Source organism: Hippocampus guttulatus, chromosome 22 (assembly GCF_054856545.1).
Source record: "Hippocampus guttulatus isolate MCC_2025c chromosome 22, RoL_Hgut_1.0, whole genome shotgun sequence".
NCBI classification, from domain to species: domain Eukaryota; kingdom Metazoa; phylum Chordata; class Actinopteri; order Syngnathiformes; family Syngnathidae; genus Hippocampus; species Hippocampus guttulatus.
Genome location: NC_141282.1, coordinates 2,827,133 through 2,853,624, shown reverse-complemented (window position 1 = coordinate 2,853,624; position 26,492 = coordinate 2,827,133). Strand labels below are relative to the sequence as shown.

The following is a 26,492-nucleotide window of genomic DNA, read 5'->3' as shown; positions in this document are numbered from 1 at the left end:
ATGTCCCAGTTTGCGCTTCACTCACTACATCCATAGCGTTTACAGACGCCATCTTTAAGCGGATGCGGAAATGACGCGTCAACTTTCTTCTTCGGCGTTTTACAAATTTAGCGCGAGCGTAATCAGTCGAGCGTGCTGCGTTGCCGCCACCATTAGGCAATATAAATTATGCAGCGATGCATAAAGTATTGATTTACTCTGAAACTGGTGAAGACAACATTCAAAGTTATTAATTTGCCTCCATTTCAATTATTCAACAAGCAATGCCCCACTATTGACTTGGTGTTGGCCACTTAATGAGGTGGAAAGGAAGAGTAGAAGCCATTCAGTCAAGTAGATTTGTATGAACAACATTTTTTTGAAATGAACACAACAAAAATGACAGTTCCAAGCACTTTATTTCTGTTGACACCATTTGTGGAAAGCCATAATCGCTTTGGTTGCACTCACTGACACAACTGCCAATCCCAAAATGCCCACTAACCCCGCCACAATGGAGAGCATCGTCAAATTGTCTTTCCCTGCAAAAGAAAAAAAAGGGGACATTTCATTTATTCAGTATGCAATATTGCATCTCTAATATTTAAATGTGGATAGTACAACGTCAAAACAAAAATGATCTGTTAAGAAGGTTCTCATCAGATTATGACGAGTTTGAGTAACTCACAGGAAGACCCTTTGGTTCTCAACGCCTCCCGACTGACAATAAGAGGGCCGGCAGACACCACGGCAGCGCGTTTCGAATTTGGTTTTGTGCTCATCATGCGGGTTGCCGCTCGCTTGACTCGGTGAGGGCCTGTGCAGTTCTACAAGTTTGGAGGAAAAACATGGGAATATTTTGAGATGTTAATGAATGTAAATGACATCAAGTCGTAGGTATTTTGTCATAAGGGCTTGGGGGGGGGGGGCAATAAATAAATAAATGATGCAACAGAATTGGGTTAAAATGTCCTGCTAAGAAACTAGTTCTGAAAATCTGGAGAAAGGAGCTTCAGAAGATGAGTGCTAAATCTCAAGAAAATATCTGCCTGGCCAAAGAAAAAATATATTTTTCACCTGTGTAATTCGATTTACGGAACATTTTTGTCTTTGTATTTAAGATAGTCATACGCCTTACTATTTGTTGTGACCTTAAAACTGAGACTGTTCATTTTTATGTCGTTTTCACAATTATGGATCCAATAATTGCAGACAGTGTCCGATGATGCCAATCGACCAATCAGAAAACGTCTCGCCCGTTTGTTGAATGACAGCTCCAACTAGTACGGTGACCAACCAGCATTACCTTTGTACAGTTTTCTTCAATTCCGCAAATGCCGGCCAGGCAGTGAAAATAAAGGGGCATTTCCTCAGGCATGTGGAACATTTGCATGGCGAATCTGCTTTTCTGAGCCACGCCGTTCACAGACAGCCAGCGGAACGTGTGGTCGATGGGACATCTAAGCGGAACAAATAAAAGTGATTGTACATCGGCCATCTTGGGGGGGGGGGGGGGGTTCAATTTCCTCACCCGTCCTCCAGGAAAATACCCTGAACTTCATTCTGTGGGTCACTGGTCTCTGTGGCCCAGCAGGTCTCCACATGCAGCAGGACGTTGGAGGCAAAAGAGGCGTTGCCGTCCAGCGCAACCTCGAAGTACAACGTGTCCTCTGGGTCCATGCTGGCAAATTCGCGATAGCTGCTGCGGAAGGACTTGTCGCTGAAGAGGTCCATGGTCAGGCCGAGCTGCAGGGAGGTGTTGAACTCCACCAGGGAGTAAGCGTTGAACCTACAGGGGGGGGGGGGGGGGGGGGGGGGAGAAACTAAACATGTGAGCGCATCTGGTTTTTGACTGGAATCTTGAAAAACCAAAAAAAAATAATTGTGCTGATCTGGTTGTCATAGTAACAAGAAACCTCCCTCCCCCCCTCCAGCAGCCTTTTTGTTTCAACGTCAAACGTGACTCACCATTTCAAATCAATGCTCACATGGGCGTTGCGAATATAATGCAGAGGGTAGACGCACTTCCAGATCACTTTCAGATCCCTGCGGCTGATGGCTTCTTCCTTGGTCAAGGAGACTGCGAGCGTGTTTTGGAACTCAATGTGGGTTTTGTTCACCTGGAAGAACACAAAGTTTTTTTTACATACGGTTTTTGCCAATTTTTTATTGTTTGCACAACCGGGTAATTCAAATGGAAATCCAGCCTCCGTCGATCACCCTGGAATGTTTTCGAGCCGCGGGAAATTCCGGTCACTCACCCGCCTCTTCGTCCCACATTCAGAGCCGTGTCGGGGAGTGCGGAAGTGGAACAACATTTCGGTTTCCTCCACTTCGCAGGTGGCGTTGTTCAGCACCACTTCGACCTTCCCGCCGATGTACGCAGTCAGGTAGGGTTTTGCCACGCCGCCGGTCATCACTTTCTCCAGACACTGGCTGAAAATGCCTTTCTCTGTGAAGACAGGCGTGCTTTGTATAGGTCAGCGGCAGACAGAAATGATCGGACTTTGGAAGGGGGTGACTCAACCGGAGAGCAACCCGGATTTTAACTCATTTAGTACCGACCAAGTCTGAAAAGACGTCTAAAAACGTCTTTGGGAGTGAATGAGTTAAAGGCCAGATCTAAATTTGTGGCAAATGCCTTGCTATAGTAAGCCAAGTTTGACGTTCTTTCTCCATGGTGCAGAGAGTAAAACAGCATTTTAAAAAAAACCTAACATTCCACACAGAAATGATTTCCATTACCATTGCAGAGCGGGTAGGAGGGCACCGGTGGCTGAAGCACAGCGCTCACGTCATAATAGCCCAAATTGCACGCGCAGTGGAATGAACCCAGCGTGTTGACGCATTGGGAGTTCTGCGGACACAAGGCGCGGTTGGACGGCGCACAAAGATCTGGACCTGGGATGACAAAAGATTCCATGAGTTTCAAGACAATGAACCGATTTGACGCAATTCGCTCCTCTCCAACCGTGCCAGTAGACGAGTCCATCTCGAACAGAGACGTAAGCGTTGTCCAGGGACTCGATATAATCCGCGTGAAACTGAACCGGCAGGGGCATGTTGTCGTCTTGGTGGGACGAATCGAAAAGCATCACGTGAACCTGCGTTTTGTTCACTTCGAACGCAGGTTCCATACCGACCACCTCCACGCGGATCGGGGGACGGACATCACTCAACAGGTCCAGCAGCTGTGGGGGCACAAAATGGACGCCCCAAATAGGTAGTCGGGCCATTTCATTCAACTATATTCCCGTGACGCATCAAAAACTGAACTGAATGTATTCACGAAAACAATGTTAGCGATGCAGGAAGCTGCGATGTCTGACCAATTTTTGAATACTCTCCACCAGGGTCGTCGTCGCCTCGGCCATTTCGTCATCCAGATCATCGGGAGGCGAACCTGGCATGACCATTCTGAGCACATAAATTTCTTCCGCTGCGGCAGAAAAACGGAAAATATCAGCAGCGACGCAAATATGTTACTCGGGGTACATTTTGGAGTCGGACCTCGGTCTTCATTGATGGAGTCGAGTCCCACGCCCCTCACGAGGAAGCCATATGTCGAATTATCGACCGTGAAGCACAACGCTGTACGTTCCGACTCCCACCGGCCGTCGCACTGCTCCCACAGCTCGAGGACGTACGTCTTCCCGGCCGCCAGTCCCGGCAGTCGCAGCTCCGACTCTGTCAAAGTGTCCATCTGGAGGGCGCTGCCATTCTCCAGGGAAAGTTCGTATGAAAACGACAGGGCGGAACTGGGTGTGCCGGGAATCCACAAGGCTACAGAGTCATTGGTGCGGTACCGCAGTTCTAACACGCCGCGGGGTCCTGGAAATGGATCGGTATGATATTTTTTCATCGATTTGTCCATAGAATGCAGCTTTTGACAGCATTTCGAGTACCCGTGTGTACTGGAAGCGTCGCGGTGCTCATCAGCACGCCATCTCCACACAGCGCATCCACTCTGGCGCGGTACAGGCGACACGGTAGCAGTCCGTCCACCATGTAGTTGGTCGCGAGCGTCGCGCCCTGCAGCGTGTCCTCGTGGTAGACGCTGAACCTGGAAACGGAGGAGGCGTCGCTCACCTCCCAGCTCAGCGTGTAGTTGTCGGAGCCGAACGACGTCTGACGCAAGGCCTTGATGCTGGAGTGAGCTGCGGGACATCATTGGGTTCAACTCAGGTGTCAAGTTTCTCTCTTGAGAGCGTAACGGTGACAGAACGTAGAGCTTACCGCTATTTCCATCGTTACGGATCATTTCACTGTAGTGGGTCTCAATCCCTGCTTGGCAAACCGTCTGCAGGCCAAACTTAACCTTGCTGCAGGGCTGCAGGCCAGACAGGGTAAAAACAAAGTCATCTCCTGCGAGCCAGACGGGCACCTCCTCCATGACGTGGTCCGTCCCGTTGAGATGGAAGGCCGTGAGGAGGAAGCGAGAGAACAGGAGGTTCTCTGGGAAGTCCCAGCTCAAAGATAGGCTGCTGCTATTCCACGAGCGGATTCGAAAGTCTCGGGGAATGTCGGGATCTGATGGGGAAAAGATATAAAAAATATTGTGCGGTGCTTTTTATTTCAGAGCCAAATTGCAGAATGGTTATCGCCAAACCAGGTGGGTGGAGGACGATTATAAAAGACACTTCCACACTGACCAGTTAAAGTCGAGAGGCAGGTGACAAGGAAATTGGCCTCGGGGTCCACGCATATCACATACAGAGTACAGGAGTTCAGGGAAGGGATGAGATAGCGATTGTCAGCGATTGTGTTCCTGCTCAGCATGTTATAGATCCCCTGGTCGGCACGGTACAGGGTCACATTGTGGGTGCTCCCGACAGCGGCTGGTCGGCCCACCGTCCACGACAACAGCAACGTGGTGGAAGATCGGGCCTCCACCTTGACAGGATACCGCAACGAGTAGCCTGGAATAAAGACAGTCAAAGATCAAAAAAATGATAGCTGTCTATTAATTGTTGAATAGTTGCATTTGAAGCGCACAAAGCATATACTTGTATGTTCTTACCAAAAGCAAGGAAGAAGTTTTCAGCCTGAAAGAAGAACAGCGTGCCATTTTCACATGGGAACGCTTCCGTGGGATCCAACAAATCCAAGATGCTCTACAAACAAGGGTGATAAGGTTATGAAAATAGCTTCAAAAATCATCTTTTTTTGGGGGGTGTATATTTTCCAGCACCTGTGTTGCACTTATTGGATATTTCTTGGGTTTCTGTCGGCCGCTGACTTTGATTTGTTTGGTCCCTTAAAAATACAAAGAGCAATGTTTGAGCATGTGCTCTAATTAATGGATAAATGTCATGAAGAAATAAAGACTTATCGTGTGTCTACCTGGGGAAACTGTTAAAGTCCAGGAGTGTAAAGTGCCTCCATATTCAAGGGTCACGTTGTTTTCTACAGATGGAGGTACGGTCAAAGACACCATTTCGCCATTTGTCCAGAGGTTTTTTAAAGCGGTGCCATTTAGCCACAGGTTCCCATAACTGTGAAACAATAAGTCATGTTACCCGCTGAGTTCAGGCGGTCCATTTTATTTTATTTTTAAATGACCTTGGATTTTTGAAATGGACAGATGGGGTGCCTTTTTTTTTCCTTGAATACAGACAGATGTGTTGGTCAACTTGTGGTACATTACTCAAAACACTCGTGCTTTGCGAGCCCCCTCAACTGGTATGCAAAAAAAATAAAAAATCTAAAACAGCATTCGGTTGTATTTAACTATTTTAGCATAATACAAACAAGTTAATATTGAAGTGCCGTTTTAAAAACTTTAATTACAGTTCACATTTAATACATTTTAGTGTGTTCCGTTTCTTTCATGAACGCTTTACGCATTATTTTACTGTTGGCCATGATGGTGGTGTTTGGAGAGTGTTTTATGTCGATGGCGCACTAGGTGCAAAAGATTGAGAACCATTGACAAGGGAGGTTTCAAGTTAAATCGACGGCACTGAAAGCACATCAATTAGATCAAGTAATATAATTCACGTTTTTGTTAGCATGAAGTCAGAGGGCAGAGAACAGACACGGGTGCACGTAAGGGAAAAACAAAATGACCTTTCCAGAGGATTACTCAGGTCCATCCAACAAATGGAGAAAGAAACGTCACCAGTGCGTCCTGTTCAAGAAATAATGAAAAAAAAACGTGTTTCTTTTGATATATATCACAACACCTTAAAATAAATTCGAAAGCAGCGCCATTCTCACCTAATGAGATGGCTTGAGCTAACAGTATGAAAAGTACGACTGGAAACTCATAGGAATTCCTGGAATTAAAACAGAGTTAATAAGACAGAAAATTTTGCATTTGTTGATTCGTGTTTTACTTACATTTTTCTTCCTAATTCCAGCAAGGAAAACGCGTTTTCGTTCGGTAAAAAGTAGGCTTTGCTGGAAAAAGACAGGCCACTAATGAGTGACAGGTGGGTGATGACGTCAGCCACGTCCATTTCGGATCAGGAAGTTAAGTAGTCGTCGTTGTGTATTGTTTAGAATCACAAAAATAATTTATGCAAGTAAATAAGTATATAGCTATGTAGAAAAGTATGTTTTATAATTTTTTTGCCGACATACCGCGTAATCCCATGACGTTTGTTGGTGTCGACTGGAGCGTCTCGTTTTGGGCTTCCAAGTAGTTCCTACATTGGCCTGTAGATGTCAGTGTACACCCAAATGTAGGCGTGCAATTCAGGGCATACAAGCAGTACTATGGTAAAAAACAAAGTATAAAAACATGTCTGGAGGAGCCTTTTACAGGGAAAACGGGACATTAAAGCGGAACTAAAATACAAAGAGCAACGATAGGTCTTGTCTAAAGTCAGCTGGGTTTGCTCCAAATCACCCGTGACCCGAATGAGGATAAGTAATATAGAAACTGATGAGTCCGAGTGTATTCGTTTTTAAAAACAAAGGGCAAAGTAAAAAAAAAGAAAGTTCCAAAAACAAAAACAAAAAAAGGATAAAAAAAATCTCATTAGAACTAATTTTCCGATTGTGTGTAAAATGTAAAATGGGGAAGAAACAGAAAACGGGAGATTTGTACGTTTCCTGTACTTCAGATAATGTCATCTACCGCAAATTGCAAGAGCCGGATATGTAGTTGCAGCTTTCAACTGACTTGTAACATAGTTCAATACCGTCCAAATCGCCCGTTATTTCTTTTGGGCTTTTTTTCCCCCTTTTTCCATTGGTACACGAAATCGGAACTCAGAAAACGAGTCTTTATTCGTTTTTGGAACGAATTTTGTCAAAACAAGTCCTTTTGTATTTTTTACTTTCCTTTTTTTTTTTTGAAGAACGAACAAACACGGATGATTGATCCGCGGATTCATGAAGTGTTCTGGTTTCCAGTGCGTGCTAACTAATTACATTAGGTAAAGTAAAGGCGATGTGTCCTCAATCAGATTGCAGCATTACAGTGCTTGCATTTAGGTCTGCGGGGTCCAATGAAGAGCACTTTTGTCAGATTAGTCTTGTCAAGTAATTGGAGTCACAAGGCCGTCGAGAGTCCGAGGCAGCCAGGCTGGTAGGGTGATTTGTCTCATCACGATCTGAGCTGATTGTGTTGTGGAAATATACGTGTTATTTAGCAAATATGGAGAGCTGGAAATGTTTGCTGTTGTTGTGCACACTTTGCTCGGTGCCGTCCACTGGAGAAGCAACAAAAAATGATGAGGAGATCAACCTTGACAGCTTCCTGAGAGGAATCGACGCCGGACTCTTGGTGAGGGATGACCCATTCATTCTCAACACAGACTTTGGGATAAATTCCCTCGCTTGGGAAAAGCCGGAGGCCCTCTCGGTCACAAAAGAAAGAGAAGACAAACCAGTGAAGAAGGAAAACAATGGGACTCCTGGACCCGTGGTGTTGACCAAAAACGGGCGAGTCAAGGGGCTAACAGCAGATAAAGCCCAGATATTTTATGGGATACCATATTCAGACCCCCCGGTTGGGGCTTACCGCTGGAAGCCACCCAGACCTGTGAGTCCTTGGAAGGGGGTTTATGATGCCACCTTCCCCAGGTTCCCGTGCGTGCAGGAGTGCAGAGGACCAATTGCTGCCGAATGTCCAAGAAATGTAAGAATCGACACATATTATACTGTGACACATTTAAAAGTATGGTATGAGACTGTATATTGAAGTAGTGGTTACCACGTCGGCGTCAGTGATGGCATTGTATGCTCTCCCTGCGCATTCGTGGATTTTCTCCAGCTTCCTTCCGCATCCCCAAAACATACAGAGAAGAAGTTGCTAGTCGTTAGGCTGCATATCGTAATCGACTTTAATCATATGTCCCGCTCAGGTCAGCGAGGACTGTCTCTATCTTAACATCTTCGTCCCCCGGGACGTGAACTTCAGCTCACCGCCGAGCAGTCCGCTTCCCGTGATGGTGTGGATCCACGGTGGGGATTTCATCGCCGGTTCGGCTTCCAAGCCGCTCTACGACGGCCGCTTCATGAGCAACTTCACCCACACCATCGTTGTCGCCCTGGAGTACAGATTAGGTGAGGAAATCTCACAGGGAGAATTCCCCCTCCCCTCGATATAATTTAAAAAACTCATTCAGTACCAGCCAATTCTAGACCAAGTCTGGAAAGACGTTTAAAAACGTCTTTGGGAGTGAATGAGTTCAACCATGAAAATAATGTTTATTGATACTGTATTTGAGCCTGAATTAGAATACATAATATGCATGTGTGTGTGAGTCATTCTGTGAAAAGGGCTTTTGGGGTAGAACACATGACCGGGTGCTATGTGAAGGTAATTTGGCAAATGGCTGCCACGCCGGAGTCAGTTTGGTCTACTGTGATGCTCATGGTGTGATTTTTTTAAAGGTGCGTTTGGGTTCCTGGTGTCTGGCAAAGACCCCAAGACGTCCGCCGTGGGAAATTACGGCGTTTTGGATCAGCAGGCGGCACTTATTTGGGTCCAGCAGAACATTGCGATGTTTGGAGGTGACTCCAGCAAGGCAAGTAATCAACCGTTTAATAATAGCAGCATGAACAGTAGTAGTGATTCTTTTATGTACCACAAGGGGGAGCTATCGCTTTAAAAAAAATCAATCCCAGCTGTCCGAGCTGCTCATGTGAAATCAACTACAGCACTGGGCACATCAAGAGAGACAATGAAATAATAATAATAATAATAATAAAAAGAATCATCTCAAATTTGGATAGCTACTGTAAAAAGCTGAATTCTGTTCAAAATAACTGAATTCCCAACCGTGATTATTGACGCGCTTCGACGGCGGTCATTGCAAGTGTCAAAGGTACTGAGGCGCTTTCGTGTCAGGTGACGATATTCGGAGAGAGCGCCGGGGCTCAGTCCGTGAGTCTCCACCTGATGATCCAAAGCAGCAAGGCTCTGTTCAAACAGGCCATTCTGCAGAGCTTGCCTTTCTCCATCCCTCTCAAGACCAGGTGAGTCATCTCTCCAACACTGAATCACTTTCTCATGTTTAAAAAAAATAAAATAAAATTCTCTTTCGATAGTCACATACACTTCGACAAAGTCACAGGCACCTTCCCATTCAAAATGACTGTACTTCCAGTTTATTATGGTCGTTTAGATGATCATCATCCAGCTTCCACGTTTTCACTCAATTTCTCCCCTCAGACGCGCTGCCGTGACGATCGGAAAGGAGTTTGCAAAACTGAGCAACTGTTCCGTCGGCGACATCGTCTGCCTGCTGTCGCTCACGCCACAGGCCGTCCTGGAAGCGCAGATGAAAACAAGTAGGACAGCGCACAACAGCAACAACAGCAGCGGCGGCGGCGGTGGCAGCCCACACTTTGCACACTCAACCGTTACATAAGAGGCGCCGGCGAGTTTATGACCAAAAAAACACACGTTTTTATCTTGATTGATGGCATCCCGCAAAGCAAAATAACTCTTAGGAGGAACCTTGAAAGGAGCTATTCGGTTTTTAGTGCCATAGTATATTTTTCTGAGCTGTGCTAGCCCTGAGACTCAAAAACAAAAAATCAGAAGGCGATTTATCAAGAGTGTGTTTCCTGTCTGACCTTTTGAAAGTCTGGTGTCAAGTCCCTTCAGGTTGTATTTTATTTTATTTTATTTTTTTGGGGGGTGGAGATAACTGGCAATTCTGTGATGCCAGGTTCCAGGCTGGTGAACCCGTTGAGGTTTATGGAGGCGTTCGAGACTTGGGGCCCTTTTATCGACGGCGAGCTCATCAAGGAGCAGCCGGTCATCGCCTTTCAGAAAGGCCACTGGCATAAGGGGAAACCGGTGCTGCTGGGTAAGACACACACACACACACACGCCTCATTACGGATTCCGGGCACCGAATTCCCCTTCCTTCTTATTATCGCGCTGCGCGATCCTGACACAGAATTTTGTTTTGTTTCTGCGCTTGCAGGTACGACGTCAGAGGAAGGCGTGCTTTTTGTGTACGCTTTCTTCAACAAGCCCGTGTCGACGGCGGAGTCGTTCATGTACGTCACGGCCATCTTCAAACAACACAGCCTACGGATACTGCACAAGTATCTGCCTCTCTACAGCGACCCTGATCGGAGAGCCATGCTGGCTCAGGTGAGAGCCCGACGATTGACTTGGGCGCAAATACCGTATTGGCCCGAATATAAGACGGTGTTTTTTTGCATTGAAATAAGACTGAAAAAGTGGGGGTAGTCTTATATTCGGGGTCTAGACATTATACCCATTCAGGACGGTAGATGGCGCCAGATATCATTGAAGCGAATGCTGAACTTGACTTCCCAGGCCAAAGTGAACCCCGGTCACAAAGAATAAAAATAAAAATAGCAGTAGCACAAAGTAGAAAAATAAAAAATAACGGTAAGAAAGAAAAGAGAAGAAAATAATTGAAGAAATGACAGAAAACGGAGAAACGTAGCGACAATCTGGAGAAAAGTGGGTCTAAGATCGGCCAGGTTAACTGGCAGCTGAGAAGAAGTAATGATATCATTTACATTTGAAAAACCAGAAGCCATTCATTGACGAATGTGATTGCACTTTAGTTTACCTATTTAAATGTTCTGATATTAAGATTTGAATGAGGCAAAATAACATGCTTTTTCTCTCAAATATATTGTTATAATCATTTGTTTGAGATGTACTAGAATTATTTTCTGTATAAAAATTAATTTGGTGTTCAAAAAGTCTTTTTTCAGACTTGAGTCTTGAAAAAGAGGGGGTCCTCTTATAATCAGGGCCATCTTATATTCGGGCCAATAAGGTGGTATGGGAGAAATACCCGTGTGGTTTAAAGCGGCGGCCCCCAAAATTGTTGCTCCACGGCCTGGTTTAATGTCAGACAATATTTTCATGGACCGGTCTTTAAGGTGAGGCGGATAAATACGACAAAATAATATGATATAATTTAAATGTGCCTTCCAAATAAGATACACCACAAATACAAAGCGCATGAAAATATGACTCACCATCGCAGAGCGGGCTTGGTGCGTGGGAATGTCCCGTTGCGCTAAATCCAGATTTTACGTCGGACTCCTGATATTGTCCTATTAGAATTACCCTTATTTTTCTTAAAAGTCATTGGTTCCTTTTCTGTCTCCTGGTTGGCCCTTTTCCCCTTCCCAAAGCAACTTTCCAAAGACGTATGTTTTTTTTTGTTTTTTTTACTCATTTTGCTAGCTCCTGGGTTTCATTTTATCGGTAACCTAGAAGCGCACCTTGACCTGCGTCAAGAGTGACATACTGTAGACGGATGTAACAGAGGATGCGGTAATTTTTCAAAATAAAATGCCTTTTAGAGTCCAAAATAAATAAAACGGAAGCAACGTAAGTTATTTATTCTTTCTGTGCGGCCCGGTACCAAATGACACACGGACCGGTACCGTTATGCGGCCTGGGGGTTGAGAACCCCTAGTTTTAAGGACAGCCGTGTCAATTGTGCCTTTTTTTTGGTTTGTTTTCTGGTTGGATTGCATAAAAAGACTGATAGATGATTAGGCAGGTCGTATTGGAAATACAACTAATCTAGAGGCCTTGAAGACTTTTACGGTGTCATAAATTCATTCATCATTGGGCCCCTGGAGGAGCCCATAATTGTCTAAACAGGCAAGTAAAGCCTCAAGAGGTAGCAAGGAAGTCATTTTGATCCATTCCGAAGTTTAAAATATTTCATCATGACATTTTTCAGCGGGGAGCCGGCAATGCGAAATAAAAAGAGGATCATTTTGCGCCAAGCAAACCGCAGCTCGGTTAATGGCCACAGGAAGTTTAGCAGGCTTGCGCTCTTCTATTTGACTTTGGAAATCGAGCCTCGTTGCTTGCCTTTCGCATGATTGGGCAATTATTTGTAAATGCGATGTCGGCCCAAGCGTGGAGCCTTATTTGGTCACGTGGAAGCCAAATGCGATGTGAGGGAATTACAGAGATTGAGTATCATGGAGGAAGGCATCTCATGGTTTCTTTTTTTTTTTTTTTTTTTTTTTTTTTAATTGGCCAAATGCGGGTTTGGGACATCAACATGCTCTCTTATTTGTTTTTACGCGAGGACGGAGACACTGATTGCACTCTAACGGGTTGCGGAGACGCTTTGTGTGGACTTTATTGGTTTATTCATCATGGTCATTTTTCAGACTTGCGCTTGAAGTGAAGACAATCACATCGGAAAAGACCACCAAATGAAATCCAGCGCTGTATACGTGATCATTTCAAAGCCGATTGTTCGCTTTTTTTACACGACAAATCACCGCAGTGTACTTCAGTAAAGAATGTGTCTTCTTCTCCATTAGGAGCGCCGACTACCATCCGAAGCAAACGCTTCAAAATATGTCTCTAAATATGAGCCGTGAAATGAATGAGAATGCTCTGACGAGCAAAGTCACTTTAAAGCTCTGCTGCCGGGCGCATTCAATTAAGTAGAAGAGACAATGTATGCAAATGAGATTTTTTTTCTCCTCCCCAGCTCATGGGAAAAGATTTCCATCACACGAGTAATTTAGGGCTTTTAATTCAACCTGTAACACCCGATTTAGGGGAAAAAAAGTGGGCGAACAAATAAAGCTCTTCCCTGCTACCTGCATGGGAGTCACGGAGTTTGTCTGTTTTAGATGCAGCCGGGACTGCTCATACCAGGAAGTGACTTGTCTGTCCGAAACACCCGCGGTGGTGGGTCATCGCCCCCCCCAAAATAATTCATGAAGGCAGACATAGCTGGCTAAATGCGGGGACACGGACTGAGATGTTGATTTTGAATGCATACATTTTGGGTTTGTTGATCAGATTGTGGCACCCTGCATTCTTCAAACTTACATTCCACTTCCTGGATCGACTGCGTTTCTTATCGTAGCACAAAGTTAGCCCCCCAGTTTTTGTCCTACCTCAAACCACGCAGACTCCGTGCTGTTTGTTCGCTTTTAAAAGGAGTTCTGTTTATTTTCCAAAGGACGATGTGTCAAAATCAGCTGGCCGTTGAACTATATTAGCTGCATTTAATAAACTCTCATTGGAACTGTTATCAAAAGCCCCCCCCCCCTGAAATATAAAACATAAAAAACTTTGTTTGCCGCTTATTTCACATATATTTATAGTGGCCTTGTATCTCGTCCCTAGCCTCGCCCTGAAGCAAAAAGTAAATAAAAAACACTCACCCCGAATCCATAAAATGCCTGACTGAGAGTCGCAACAACATCCCGGTGATCGGAATATAAATCCCTGTTCTCTGCTTGACAATAAAAAGTAGATTGCAGTTTGGAAAGCCTGGAGCAATCCCCCCCCCCTCTCCTCCACATCCCCCCCTCCCTTTGTGATGTCGATGAAAGTTCAAGGTGTGCACTTCGGGGAGGACGGGGAGGTCAAGAGGTCATGCGCTTGCGAGCGTTTAGTATTCACCGGCAGTTGGGGCCACAGCTGGAGTACACGCTCACTCATGCACACACACACACACACATAAAGGGCACTTCTCCAGAGTGTGTGTGTGTGGGGGGGGGGGGGGTGACATAAATGTCAGCCAGAAAAGTTGATGTTGAGAGCTCAGCGTCCCCCACCCGCCCCCACGCACTCCTCTAGTTCTACCTGCAAACACAATTGGTTCGGATCAGCAAAATTTGGCAAAATGCACGTCGGACACATTTTACAAAGCAAGCGCAGATGCGGAGAAAAATACTGTGTACATACTGTATATTGACAGAAACACGACCTTTGAGGTTAGATAACTTCATCACCAAATATAGTAGGTGGTTCCGTAGGTCTGTGAATCTCAGCTCACGGCTGTGTGGGTACGCGTTCCGGTTCTGTTAGGTCGCATAAAAATAGTTCCCACTGCACCGCCTCCGTTTATTGTTTAAATGCAGCTGTAATCATTTGGGTTTTGTGGAAAAAGACACAGTGGGCCTGAGAGGATGACTCACAAATTAAGGGAAGCTACAAGCGTTTTGCTCTTTCACGCTGGGATGCTGAAAAAAAAAAAAAAAAGTTACATCAGAGTTGTGACGAAAGATTCTGAATGTTACGCGTAGTCTGAAAGGTCAATCAGACACACGATTGGAGGTGCAAGGGGCTCTCCAATTGCCCTCATCACATGCATCCGCAAGGGGAGATCTTGCAGTTTACCTGCCAATGTCCTGGCATGGACCCCAGCAGACTCCTATTTCTGTTTATGCAATATCAAGCACGGCATACTCAGGCGGAGTGCACCTCCGATGCAAATTAGGGATACCGTTAGGAAAGGCCAGGAAAATACTACTTCAGGCCCACAACAGCGCACAAAGGCGCAAACGTCCAATAATACCGGTGCGAAGTATAACAAAATACAAAAAGTTCCAAAGTAGTTTAAGTCATCTTCTCCTCCCTTCAGATCTTGACAGACTACGCCTTCCTGTGCCCAACGCGGAGGTCGTCGCGTGCCGGCGCAAAAGCAGGAAGCAGAGTGTGGTTGTACGTATTTGACCACGTGACATCCGACACCAGCGTCTGGTCCGGTCTGACCTTCTGCTACCGGCACGTCTGCCACGGCGCCGAATTGCCGTTCGTCTTCAACTCGGGCACGGTGGCCAACTTCACCATGACGCCGGCCGAGAAGCTGCTGTCCAATCGGATGCTGTGTTACTGGGGCGCCTTCGCCCTCACGGGCGACCCATCCTCACGGGTCCGTCAGACGACCTTCTGCCAGGAGCAACGTCTGCCCGTGTGGCCTCGCTATTCTGACACCAGCGGATGGCTGGTCATGAACCTGACGGTGCGCTCACATGCCGAAGTGGGGCCCAGGAGCCATGTGTGTGACTTCTGGGACTATCTGGGTGTCTACTAGGGTTGCGAAAGGTTGGAAAGTTTCAGAGTGAGAAACTGTCGATGGGAATAAACTGGATAAACCAAAAATTTACAAAACTGAAGCTTGGCTGAATCGGGAACATGAATATACCGTATTTTCCGGATTATAAATCGCACTGGAGTATAAATCGCATTTTTGGGGGCAATTTTTGTGATTAAATCAAAAACCAAGAACAGACATGTCATCTCGAAAGGCCATTTAAAATCAAAACAAAATAAGCCGACGATATGCTAACATTACATGGCGCATAAACAACAAACTGAGAACGTGCCGAGTTTGTTCACGTAACATATTAAGAGTTATTCCGATAACTAGAGCATAAAGAACATGCTGCTAACAACTTTAGCAAACTATCAGTGTAACTCCAAATGACTAAATCCGATGTAGTCTTCATCCTCTGTGTCACTTTGAAACAACTCCACTAACTCCGGAGGTAGAAGATGCGGCGCGTCTTTTTCTACGTTACTTATAAACACGGGCCTAGAGCGCCCTCTTGCGGTTTAATGTGAAAATAACATTTCAAATGACATCATAACGTGTTAATAATTTCACACATAAAGCGCTCCAGAGTGTAAATCACACCCACAGCCAAACTACGAAGAACCCCCCCCCCCCCCTGCGATTTATAATCCGGAAAATACGGTAGTTGGGGAAAGTATAATTAACAAAATATTTATTTTCATGCTGAAATGTGATACTTTTGTACAACATCCTTCTCAATTTCCAGTCAATTCCCATGAAAAGTTTCCGCTTTGGAATATTTCCCAAATTCCCAATTTTAGAACCCCATGGAAATGTAATTTTCCATAACTTTGCAATCTTAGCAATCACAAGTAGGAAAATGATATAATTTTTCACCAATCAGGACATTAAAAGGTCTGTCAATCAATTTTTATTTGTTTTATTTTTTAGCTTTTAAGCAATTATAAAAAAAACAAAAACATAATCATAAAGCATTTGATTCCGCTCTTATTTTCCACTGCGTGCAATGAAAATGTTATTGAGGTGACAAAAAAATAAATAAAATAAAATGTGAGCAGGCTCTGTCATTAAACCCCGAAATAACTTTGACTTTGTGTTTACTTGAGGGAATAATATGACGCCGGTACGTTTAGGAGTCAGGATAAGAAAATCTGTGGTTTTCGACATCACTCCTGGGCAGACAGACGGCCGATCGCAGCCGCGGGATGCGAAGCTTCCGTTTACGACTCCAAAGATCACGTATTGAAATTCCGCAGCTGCTTTGAGGACTCGCTGATTATCGCATATAAAGAGGAGACGGCCTAATAAACTAACCTTATTTCAAGGTCCATAAACGTGGCGGCCTGCGGGGGGCCCGGTAACGTTTAAGGTCAAACAGGAGCACTTTTTTTTTTTTATCACTGCTCGGTTATCAGGTTGAGGTGCCCCGAGGCTCAAGAAGAGCCCAATAAATTAACCCCACCATGCCCCACGCATTGATCCCGCAGTGCAAGAATAACGCTGTGCACTTATAGAAGCGGTTTTCACCTCGAAGGCTTTTTTTTTTTAAAGTGCATTTGAATGAAAGTGACGGATGAACTTGATGGAGAAGGCCTTCTCGGTTCCCGACTCAAAATGTCACGAACGGGTAGATGGTTGTATTTTATTTTATTTTTTTTTAGCTATATAGCTGGATTCCTTTTAGAGGGAGCAGAGTGGAATTGCTAGACAGCTTCTCAGGTTAGCATTATTGGTGCGTGAAAGGCTTGAATCGTAAAATGTCGACATATTGGTTGGTACATGTCGTCGCAGTGCAACAAAACGGATCATCTTTATCCATTGAAATGAATGGGAACTGAAATAATTGATCATGTGTTTCATGTGTTACTCCCCTTCCGTTTTAAGTCTGGAGCACAAGAGGAAATAAGAAGAATTCGCACTTCGGTTGCAAAACAAGATGTCTGTGCATCCTACACGTTTTCCACACCTGACTGCAGCCAAATAAATCATTCCAAGCTTTGCTTTTAAAAAAATTTTTTTTTCTTATGAAGCAACAGCGACTATTACAATTGCAAAAATGATAGATCTCAATTACACGAAACAGCTCTGGAGGAAAAAGAACAAAGAAAAAGGCTTCTTTCGAATTTTGACCATTTTGAAATTTCTGCAAAGAAAATGCCTGAAATGAAACATTATTTGTGCAATTTGGGAGTTATGTTGTCAATAAGTATAGGTTCATTTTTACATTGCATTTTAAATAGCGATATCATCGATGAGAGCTCATTATTTCTTTATTCATTTTCTGGCGCAGTTTATCATTGTCATGCTACGCGACGGGTGAGTCAACATATCTGACTCAGAGCGACTCTTAGTTCCAAATGTGCTGCGGTGCACGCGAGCCTTTTTGGGAGGTTCTTCAGCCTCGAGCGTCTATCACAACATATTACACTGCCTTGCTTCGCGTCGCCGAAAACGAAGCAGCACAACGGAGCCTCTCACCATCGTCCCGAGTGTTGTGATGTCCCGAGGGTGTGTGACATCAAAGTGAATTCAAACTCTCCCCTGACGCTAGTCGCCGCTAACTAAGACACGACTAAGCAAACATGACGCAGCTTCTAGTTTGGAGCTGCGGAATGCTCCGCATATACACAAGTCACGAAATGAGTCAGGATTCGCGGCTCAAAGTGCAACCACCTTTAGCTACCGTATTTTCCGCACTAAAAGGCCTTCCATTCCGCCTTTAAAATCCGATGCGCCTTGTGTACGGTCATTACGGTTAATATTTCGACCCCAAAATGGCTCCTTGCTCGAGACATGCTGACAACGCAGAGTTCAAACTTAAGGCGATCGGGTTACGCAGTTGAACGCGGAAATAGAGCAGCGGCAAGAGAGTTCAAAGTTCGCGAGTCAATGTTAGAACTTGCTGTTGGTTAACCCATTCACTCCCAAAGACGTTTTTAAACGTCTTTTCAGACTTGATCTAGAATTGGCTGGTACTGAATGTTAATTGAACTGTGTCGCTGCTTTATTAAATAAGTTTGACTGATGTCTGATCGTTCTGTTGGCGTTTGCTTGAGCGTAGCTCCATCTAGTGGATGTATTGTAGATTGCGTCTTATAATGCCCAATGTATGAAAAAAAAAAGACAAAATAGGCCATTCATTGAAGGTGCGCCTCATAGGCGTCTCTCGGCAGAAAGAGGAGGACTCCCCTCAGGGGGGTTGGGGGGGGGGGACTAACCAACCATATATATATCCTGCTCACACCCCAGCGACCCCGATCTTGCCTTCAAGTGACGCACAGTGACCGCGTCGTTGACTGTAACCCAGTCCCTTTCTCCGCTCATCGTGTTACAGCTCACCGTGAACCCACCGATGGAAGTTTCATTCACACAAACACGCCCTCAAAAGGTTTTCACGGATACGTGATACGGAGTCAAGGATTGCCATCGCGGTAAAAAGTCACCCGCGCTCTTCAAAGATCACCCCGCCGCGCCATTATGTTGTCATTCGATACGTTCGCAGTGCCTTCGCGCATCGCCGGGAGCCGAGACGTTATACTGGTGGGAAATATCGGATGAGAACGCAACAATGTCAACCCCATCCCCCGCAGCCCCCCCCCCCCCCCCCGCGCGCTTGCATTTGTTACAGTCATGCATTTAAAAGACAGATCAATCTAGTCGAGCAGAAAACACCGCCATCTGTCCGACATAATGGACTGCGGCACAACAATGTCATGTGCAAAGTCAGTACACACAGGGAAATATATATACATACACATTACACTTGCACAACTGCCCCCCCGCCCCCTCAAAGTCTCCAATGACAAGTCATTGTGTGTTCCGGTATATCTTTAGGACCAAAGTGGCGACATTATGACTCAGGATGCAGCTCCAAGACAAAGCTTGAAATATGAAGTGTCATACTGCTGGTAGAGAAAAGACAAAGCGAGGTGCTCACTATCTTTTGGAAAGAGAATAATGTGTTTTCAAAAATACGTGCCCGTGTCCCAGAAATGAAGAACGAGTTGAATATTCAAACCCCAGAATTCCGAAATGTACGAGTTCAATGTACGAAAGTGTAGCTCAGAATCCAAAGCATACCACACCATTAACAAGAAGATGAAAACGATGGGGGCGCAAAGGGAAACAGCGTGCGATCCAAAGCATACCAAATCATACACAAGAAAGCAAAAAGCAGAAGTACGACTGCATTTTGCTGATTGTAAAATTCCATGCCGACGATGCGGTTTTTAACTCATTCAGTATCAGCCAATTCTGGACCAAGTCTGAAAAGACGTTTAAAAACGTCTTTGGGAGTGAATGAGTTAATCATGAAAAGTGACAGCGTGGCTCATCCTGCCCGGTTCTCCAACGTTTTCCCAAAGAAAGCCGCGGCTCGAAAGATGGCGAGCGATTGGCAGCCGTTGGGCAAGCTCCGTTCCCCAAGTCCCTTCACAGCTCAGATTGCGTGAAAGAGGAAAGACGAACACACACACAGTTTGCGCCCACATTTGCCCCCACGGCTCCCTCTCCTGGGATTGAGTGATGTGTGGGTGTATGGGAAGAGGGGAGTCGCTGGAGAGGTGTTCGGGGGTGGGGGGGGCGGTGCTTAGACTCCAAAACTATCTCCTATCAAACAGTTTCCATAGCAACGCCCTCAGGAAAGTTTAGCAGGTATGGGGATGGCGAGGCTCAGAGAGGGCCGGTCGGTATAAACCACTCAACGCTGGCTGACTTTAATGAGATCCGCGTGGAAGTTTGATGGAGGGCTGTCACGGAACGTTAGCGGCGCGCAACCCCCGGGGACGCGGGAGGGGGGAGGATGAGGGTGTGTTGGGAGCGTGACAGCAAAAATAAAGAGTGGCCTTGAAACGCTGTTTATTGGTGCTCTTTTTTTTTTTTGAAGAGCGATTTTCAAGCCGGCTCCAGTTTGTCATCCATCATTCAGCGATGCGGAAACGTGGGCGCGACGGAAACGTCATGACAAGTAAATGCACGATGCGGGGACAACGACACGGGAGCTAATCGGGGGACTAATGCAGTGGTACCTCTACTGGAGAACGTCTCTTCATACGAAATGTTCGAGTTACCAAACGCCTCAACAGGAAACTATTGCCTCTTGTTACGAAGGAAATTTCAAGATACGAAAGGTAAAAATACAGTCGCAGCTCCGAGTTTCCTGAACGCAACATACTCATAGCTGGTCTGCCATTGGCTATTCCCGAGCATCATCCTGGCATCCCATTGGCTACGAGGGACTTCTACCGTATGTGTCTATGCAGCGTTCTCGTTATTGTGCACTCATCTAATTGTAACATGCATTTGTTACATATGTTGATGCATTCTTATGCTTCATAAAACATTTATGGCTAAATTTTGGGAGGCCTTGGAACGGATTAGGGCATTTACATGGAAAACGTGTCTCTACTTACATTTTCTCGTTAAGACATTTCTTCCAGAAACAATTAATTTCGTAAGTAGAGTTAACCACTGTAGAGGAAAATGTAACTGGACATCCATGAGGACATTCTGGGAACATTGTGGATTGTAAACAAAGTCAATTTGGGGGTTTACCACCTCAAGTCTCTGTACAATGTGGATGACAAACTGTCTTCCATCGCAGGGCATGTTCCAATCATTTTCTGCTGAAGCGAAACATTGTCGGAGTCACGGATGAAAATGATCCAAGATGTGCAACCACATGTAAAATGCATATGCTCATGCACCAAGTACATTTTCGTGCAAATATCTGCCCGACTCCTAAGCACCCAGTACATGCATCAGCACTCTCCAACACACTGACAGAGCTTGTATATATTATCTCTTGAATGTGCACGCTGCATACAGCGCGGACAAAAAAAAAAAAAGGCGTCCCAAACTCCTGTCAGGTCCAGTAATTGCATTCGGCGGATCATAAAATTGCACGAGTTGCATCATTCTTGCGCCCCGATGACAGGAGGCAGCGGCGAGGGGCGATGCGGCCCCGGGTTTAAATGCGCGCTGCGTTCTGATGCGGTGTTCATTAAAAAAATAAAAAAGAAATGAAACGCAGGAGTGCACGCTTGCATAACAATGCTAAGCATTTAGCATTACCCCCCAAAAATCCACTCCATAAATAGTTTCGGGAGTCTTTTTTTTTTTTTCCTCCCCACATCCACAACCCCACGAGCTCTTAGACACTTAACTCATTGCCAAGGTGCTCGTCTGTGTAAATACAGTGGACACACATGGATGTTTCTCAGTCCATTTAGCCGCAAAGGCTATCCTCGGCGGAGCAAATTTGTTTGCAGTGCACGAGTTGAAGCCAGGAAGCAATTACACCTTTTCGAAACACTTGCGTGCTCGTCGAGCCTTGTCTTCGCCTGCTGATGGCCATCGCTGAGGGGGAAGGGGGTGGGCGACACACGAAAATGCATTCGCGGGCCAAAAGCTTGAATATAATGCCGCTGTCGGGTTCAAGACTGTCCCATCTACATTTTACAGCTCGTCGTAAAAGAAGACAGCCAGCAGGGACGCCGGTGGCAAAACGCAACATACAGTGAAACTCCTCTCCAACGAAACCTACATGGGCGAAAATACCCCCTAGTGTGAAAAAATCATCATGCATTAACACTATTCCCACTTTCCTGCCCCCCATATGAGGAAAACCCCCCCTTTTGCCTTATACGAAATCTTTTTCTCTGCTCTTGCCTCGCGACGAGATTCACGACAACGAAGTCTAATCCAACAGCAACCTCTACTGCTTCGTTCGGAAACGGCAACAGCAACCACCACACTGGTTTACACATGCGCAGTAATCCAGGAAGTATTTGTGATCTGAGATCAAATTTGCTACAGTGAAAAAAACCCTGTTGTGAAAATGGTCTTGCTGCAAACATGATTTCGTTGTAGAGGAGTTTCACTGTATTTGCCTAGTAAAGACCGACTGCTGCCTGAAATGCAGTTGTGCAACGTGGTCGTCCGTCGACGCGCGACTTGCCTGACGACGTAAAAACCCACCAATGTGTGTTGTAAATTTGACGCTCCGCAGAGAAGGCTGTCCACAAATCAAGTGAGTCCGCCATATTTCTCAGTCTTCGAAAACAAATCTCTGAATTGACTTTACGGGTTCTTTAACGTGCTCTTTTTACACTGTGAGGTGCGACTTCAAACATTTCTCGTAGAGTATTTTCCGCACCCTAAAGCATCGGTTTGTGCCTTTTTGTTGAATCAAATTGTCTTCATAACTTTTGCCTTTCATTTCTTGTTTTGTCATGCCATTTGTATTTATATGTTTGTGTAGCTGTGTTGTATTGTGTTGTATTCCCATTAGCATAGCACCATCTAGTGGATACATAGCGCAACCGCAGCCACTATTGTAGCTTCTATTCTATGCGCCTTATAATGCGGCGCGCCCTAGATATGAAAACAGTTTTAAAATACGGCCATTCATTGAAGGTGCGCCTTAAAATCCGAAGCGCCTTATAGTGCGGAAAATACAGTACATCAAGGTCATTGTCATGACCGCAGTTGGACCCGCGACAAATGTGAGTCGTTCCACTGTACAGAATCCGGTCAAGCGGTTGCTTCCTGTCCAGACCGAATCGATACTGCTGTTAGAAATACACGACGTATCGAAGACAGCCTCATAGTCCACAGTTAACAAGCCTTTAAACGTCGAAATGAACTCAGACTGCATAATTGCTTGCTTTGTTTCTCCCCTCAACAGGCTTGTCAAAGTCTTCCTCTGTCATAATGGGGATGGCAAGACACATGCAAAGCTGTCAAACAAAGGCAAATTGTCCCCCCCTCTCCCCACCACGCCTCTCCCCACCACGCCTCCCCCCTTTTGTTTTATACACTGAAGAAGACAAAAAGAGTTACTGACAGGCACGGACAAATGGCTGAGTGTCGACGCTTCAGTCATAGATAAAAAAGAATTGCAGGAGAGAATCGTTGGGAACGTGTTGGAATAATAATGTGACAGTCTTCAAAGGTAATAAAAGACTAAGGGAAGTAGTGCAAAACCTTGTTCTCAAGCCAAACAGTCTGTGCGCTTTACAAAATAAACCACTGAATGCTTGACGGGAGGGCAAAAAAAAAAAAAAAAGATGGAACATTCAGACCAGACGCCCACGCGTGTTTTGTCATTCTTTGAAGCTATTTTTTTTAAAACAAACGTTTTGTTTTTTTTCTGGAACCCTGTGAGTGTTGCTATTTCCATGGCAACCGCATGTACGGCGGCCGTGAGCTTTCTGGAAGCGCCTCAGATTAGATGGAGGGTCACAGTGGAGTGGAGCTGAGAAGGGCAAACATTAAATAAATAAATAAATAAAGGGGGGAAAAAAAGGAAAAAACACTAGCTGAGTTTCGAGATGGGTTCGAAAGCAAATTGTTCAACAAAAAGTATTTAAGTGTGGAATGTGGCTATGGTACTCATACAATAGACAAAACAAGAACCAACAGAGGCAAATCGAGGAGCAAAATAAGGAGAATCACTCTATAAAATGGATGGATGGATTTCGAATTTGGGTCGATCATCAGTTCATAGGTCCTGCATTGATTTTTTTAACCCTTTCATGCACCGTGTAACCTGATAACATGATAAGCTGTCCACTGTAGTGACCGCTGTCCCTCAAAGGGGAATTAAGTGGAGACCGAGGATATCCCCGACGTGACCTTTTCAATTAACCTTCACGCAATATCCGTCGACAACAAAGCCGCCTGGTATCCTCGCAATCAAAACAAGTTTTTCTCTTAAAACTCATTCACTCCCAAAGACGGTTTTAAACGTCTTTTCAGACTTGGTCCAGAATTGGCTGGTAGTGAATGAAATAAGTGTGGACTCAACCTAAAAAGCCTACGGACACAATTTAAAAAAGCAGACCAACAGAGGAGCCGTCGCGTACGGATAAGATGGGATGAGATGCTGCGCTAACCAAGAGGTTTTCAACCGATGCAAAATGGAGAGGAACTCATTTTTTATTCTCTTTGCGGAAACCGCAGGGAATAATGTGTTTCTTTGAGAACGTGAGTCTCGCTCTCTGAAGTCTCAGCCAAATGCCGTGTGAGAGCAGAGAAATTGGGAAGCACCACCGCCCCCCACCCACGTCATTAGTTAAAGTGAATAAACAAACAGCGGCGGATATGTAACTTGCTTGATTGGATGTCGGTTTAGTCTGTTTGGTCTTTGGGTTGGCCCTCCAGGAGGGAGCGGTGCGGATCAAACGCTGCCTTCTGGCAACTCGCGCTTTCAAGAAACCGGACTGGAAATGGACAGGGTGCTCTCGAGCCACGCCTCGGACCAGAGCGGTGAATAATACATGTGTGCATTTGTACAAGAGATTGGCACGTAAACACTCCCGTCGCAGGAAGTCCGCGGCTGAGTCGCTAAGGTTGTGCCAAGTGCGGATGGCAAACGGATCGCATGAATAAATGCACGAGGAAAGGACCAAGTTGAAGTACAGTGAAACTCCTCTACAACGAAATCATGTTTCGTACAACGCAACGGGTTTTTTTCGTTGTAGGGGGGGCAGGAAGTAGGAATGGTGTTAATGCATGAAGATTTTTTCACACTGGGGGGGGGGGGGGGGGTATTTTCGCCCATGTAGGTTTCTTGGTAGAGGAGTTTCACTGTAATGCGTAAATGTGTCCCAAAAAGTTCCGTGTATTTTGGGAAACTTTATATCAATTATATATGCGATGCGACAGGAGATATTTTTGCCCTCCAGTGTGGTGCTGGAAAATTGCAGACTGTCAAGTAACAAGAATTCCCCATTGAAAACAATTAACCCTTTGAGGGATAGAGTTTACTACAGTGGATGGCTTATCGTGGTATCAGGTTACAGGGTGCACGAAAAGGGTTAAAAACATCTTTATATCTTAACAAATGGCATGTGTCGCTAGCTCGGCATTGAGAACTGATTTAATCGGAGGCGTTGCTGCCCATTGAAGTCTGGTAAAAGGTCATAAAATGATGCCATGCACTGATTAGCAGAATTGGGATGAGCTCCTCCCGTCGATTTTTTTCCCCTCAGAGTCATATTAATTGTAGATTTTTTTTTTAATGACTTATTTTGGTCACCATTTTGGTCACAGAGACCTGGTACACAGAACAGAACCACTTTTATCCATTAGCTCATTGAAATTCAACGTATGCCCTATTACTTTCTAACTGCATTTCATTAGCCGCACACACGGACTATCGCTCCTCTTTTACATATTTGGTCCTCGCGGGTTGAGGCCACATTAGATTGCTCAAACGCAAGCATCCACACCCTGCCACTCATCCCGCCAAACAAATTACCCAAGTGGCGGGCATAACAGCACTGCTGACAAACGCATTTTGGGTGACGGGATTTTACTGACACCCAAGTGCGTGGCTGAAATATCCAAATTCTACGTCTCCAGACAACGCTGGTTCATTTGCCAAAGCATCAAATAGGCGACATAAAAATAGCTTGTTACGTCGCCTGACGGTCTGTTAACTGCCCGCTAGTTTAGGTTCGAATTATCGCAGTGCATGTTAACATCCCGGGGTGTTTCCATTACCTTGTCAGAATGTTTTGACGGGCGCTCGGCTCACGCTGGCGGTGCTGAGAAATGAATGGATGTAGTGAAGTGGAATTATTGACATTATGTGGGATTTGTACTTGCTATGTTACTTCCCCAGAGGATTTTAAAAATGTTGCAGTGAAAAGAGCCCTCTTGGAAATTGCTTCTTGCGTCTTTGTTATCCTCAGGTCAAATACGACTCACTCTTATTTCGCAACGGGAAATTTGCTAAGCACGTCTAATAAATAGAACTCGAAAGAAGTCTCAAGGACCAGAGACAAAACACAGGAAGTCTGCCATTTTGCTGGATTGCAGCAGCCATTTTGGAGTCATTTCGAACGGTCTGATGGCGATCCAATTTGAAACATAAACCAGACGCTAACGTGTGTGGATTTGAGTTTTCGGCGTTGTGTGTGGTCAGAACATGGCGGCAAAGTTTACTGACTTGCCATTAGGAATGAATTTTTTTTTTACCGATAAACAGTGTTTACGATTCGGACCATTAATATTCAGTCAAGTTCATTTTGAAGTTATTTAAAGGCACATATCAACCCAGTATTGAATCACATGAGCAATTCAAAGAAAATGAGTTGAAGTTCTTAAAAGTAAGAGCTCCACAGAAATAAAATGGAGGTGGGGGGAGGGGGTGGGGGGATGTCCGAGCTGTCCACCCAGATGGAAATAAAATTGAAAACCTCGAAAATGTCAAACCTCTCCATCATCGCAGAAATA

At 45.2% G+C, this 26,492-nt stretch overlaps 2 protein-coding genes and 1 long non-coding RNA gene across 8 annotated transcripts in view; 2 read left to right on the top strand and 1 right to left on the bottom strand.

Annotated features, from left to right (window-relative positions):
- Positions 1-379: 379 nt before the first annotated feature.
- LOC147186022 (uncharacterized) overlaps positions 380-26,492 on the bottom strand; it is a 40,389-nt gene continuing 14,276 nt past the window's right edge. Inside the window, exons 3-25 of one of the 6 annotated variants that reach the window (XM_086103486.1) lie at positions 8,356-8,480; positions 8,144-8,207; positions 7,676-8,048; positions 6,565-6,697; positions 6,322-6,399; positions 6,199-6,257; positions 6,049-6,109; positions 5,323-5,474; positions 5,171-5,235; positions 5,000-5,093; positions 4,632-4,898; positions 4,216-4,509; positions 3,885-4,136; positions 3,490-3,810; positions 3,309-3,418; positions 2,951-3,170; positions 2,725-2,880; positions 2,241-2,431; positions 1,948-2,099; positions 1,511-1,768; positions 1,286-1,439; positions 668-806; positions 380-521 (exon numbers count right to left, since the gene is read on the bottom strand). In XM_086103486.1, the coding sequence (XP_085959612.1) occupies positions 397-521; positions 668-806; positions 1,286-1,439; positions 1,511-1,768; positions 1,948-2,099; positions 2,241-2,431; positions 2,725-2,880; positions 2,951-3,170; positions 3,309-3,418; positions 3,490-3,810; positions 3,885-4,136; positions 4,216-4,509; positions 4,632-4,898; positions 5,000-5,093; positions 5,171-5,235; positions 5,323-5,474; positions 6,049-6,109; positions 6,199-6,257; positions 6,322-6,323 (3,072 nt within the window). In that variant the 5' untranslated portion in view covers positions 6,324-6,399; positions 6,565-6,697; positions 7,676-8,048; positions 8,144-8,207; positions 8,356-8,480 and the 3' untranslated portion in view covers positions 380-396. Of the gene's footprint in view, positions 522-667; positions 807-1,285; positions 1,440-1,510; positions 1,769-1,947; positions 2,100-2,240; positions 2,432-2,724; positions 2,881-2,950; positions 3,171-3,308; positions 3,419-3,489; positions 3,811-3,884; positions 4,137-4,215; positions 4,510-4,631; positions 4,899-4,999; positions 5,094-5,170; positions 5,236-5,322; positions 5,475-6,048; positions 6,110-6,198; positions 6,258-6,321; positions 6,400-6,564; positions 6,698-7,675; positions 8,049-8,143; positions 8,208-8,355; positions 8,481-9,331; positions 9,453-26,492 lie in introns of those variants that run through there. The other 5 variants (XM_086103485.1, XM_086103487.1, XM_086103488.1 and 2 more) reach the window with 5 other exon arrangements.
- LOC147186024 (uncharacterized) lies at positions 3,086-5,321 on the top strand. The gene is made up of 2 exons (XR_015099297.1): positions 3,086-3,202; positions 3,333-5,321. It is a non-coding gene; the product is annotated as an uncharacterized LOC147186024 (long non-coding RNA).
- Positions 9,561-15,869, top strand: LOC147186023 (cAMP-regulated D2 protein). Its single transcript, XM_086103492.1, has 4 exons — positions 9,561-9,726; positions 10,110-10,250; positions 10,371-10,543; positions 14,793-15,869. The coding sequence occupies exons 1-4, from the start codon at positions 9,561-9,563 to the stop codon at positions 15,243-15,245; spliced, it is 933 nt and encodes a 310-aa protein (XP_085959618.1). The 3' UTR covers positions 15,246-15,869.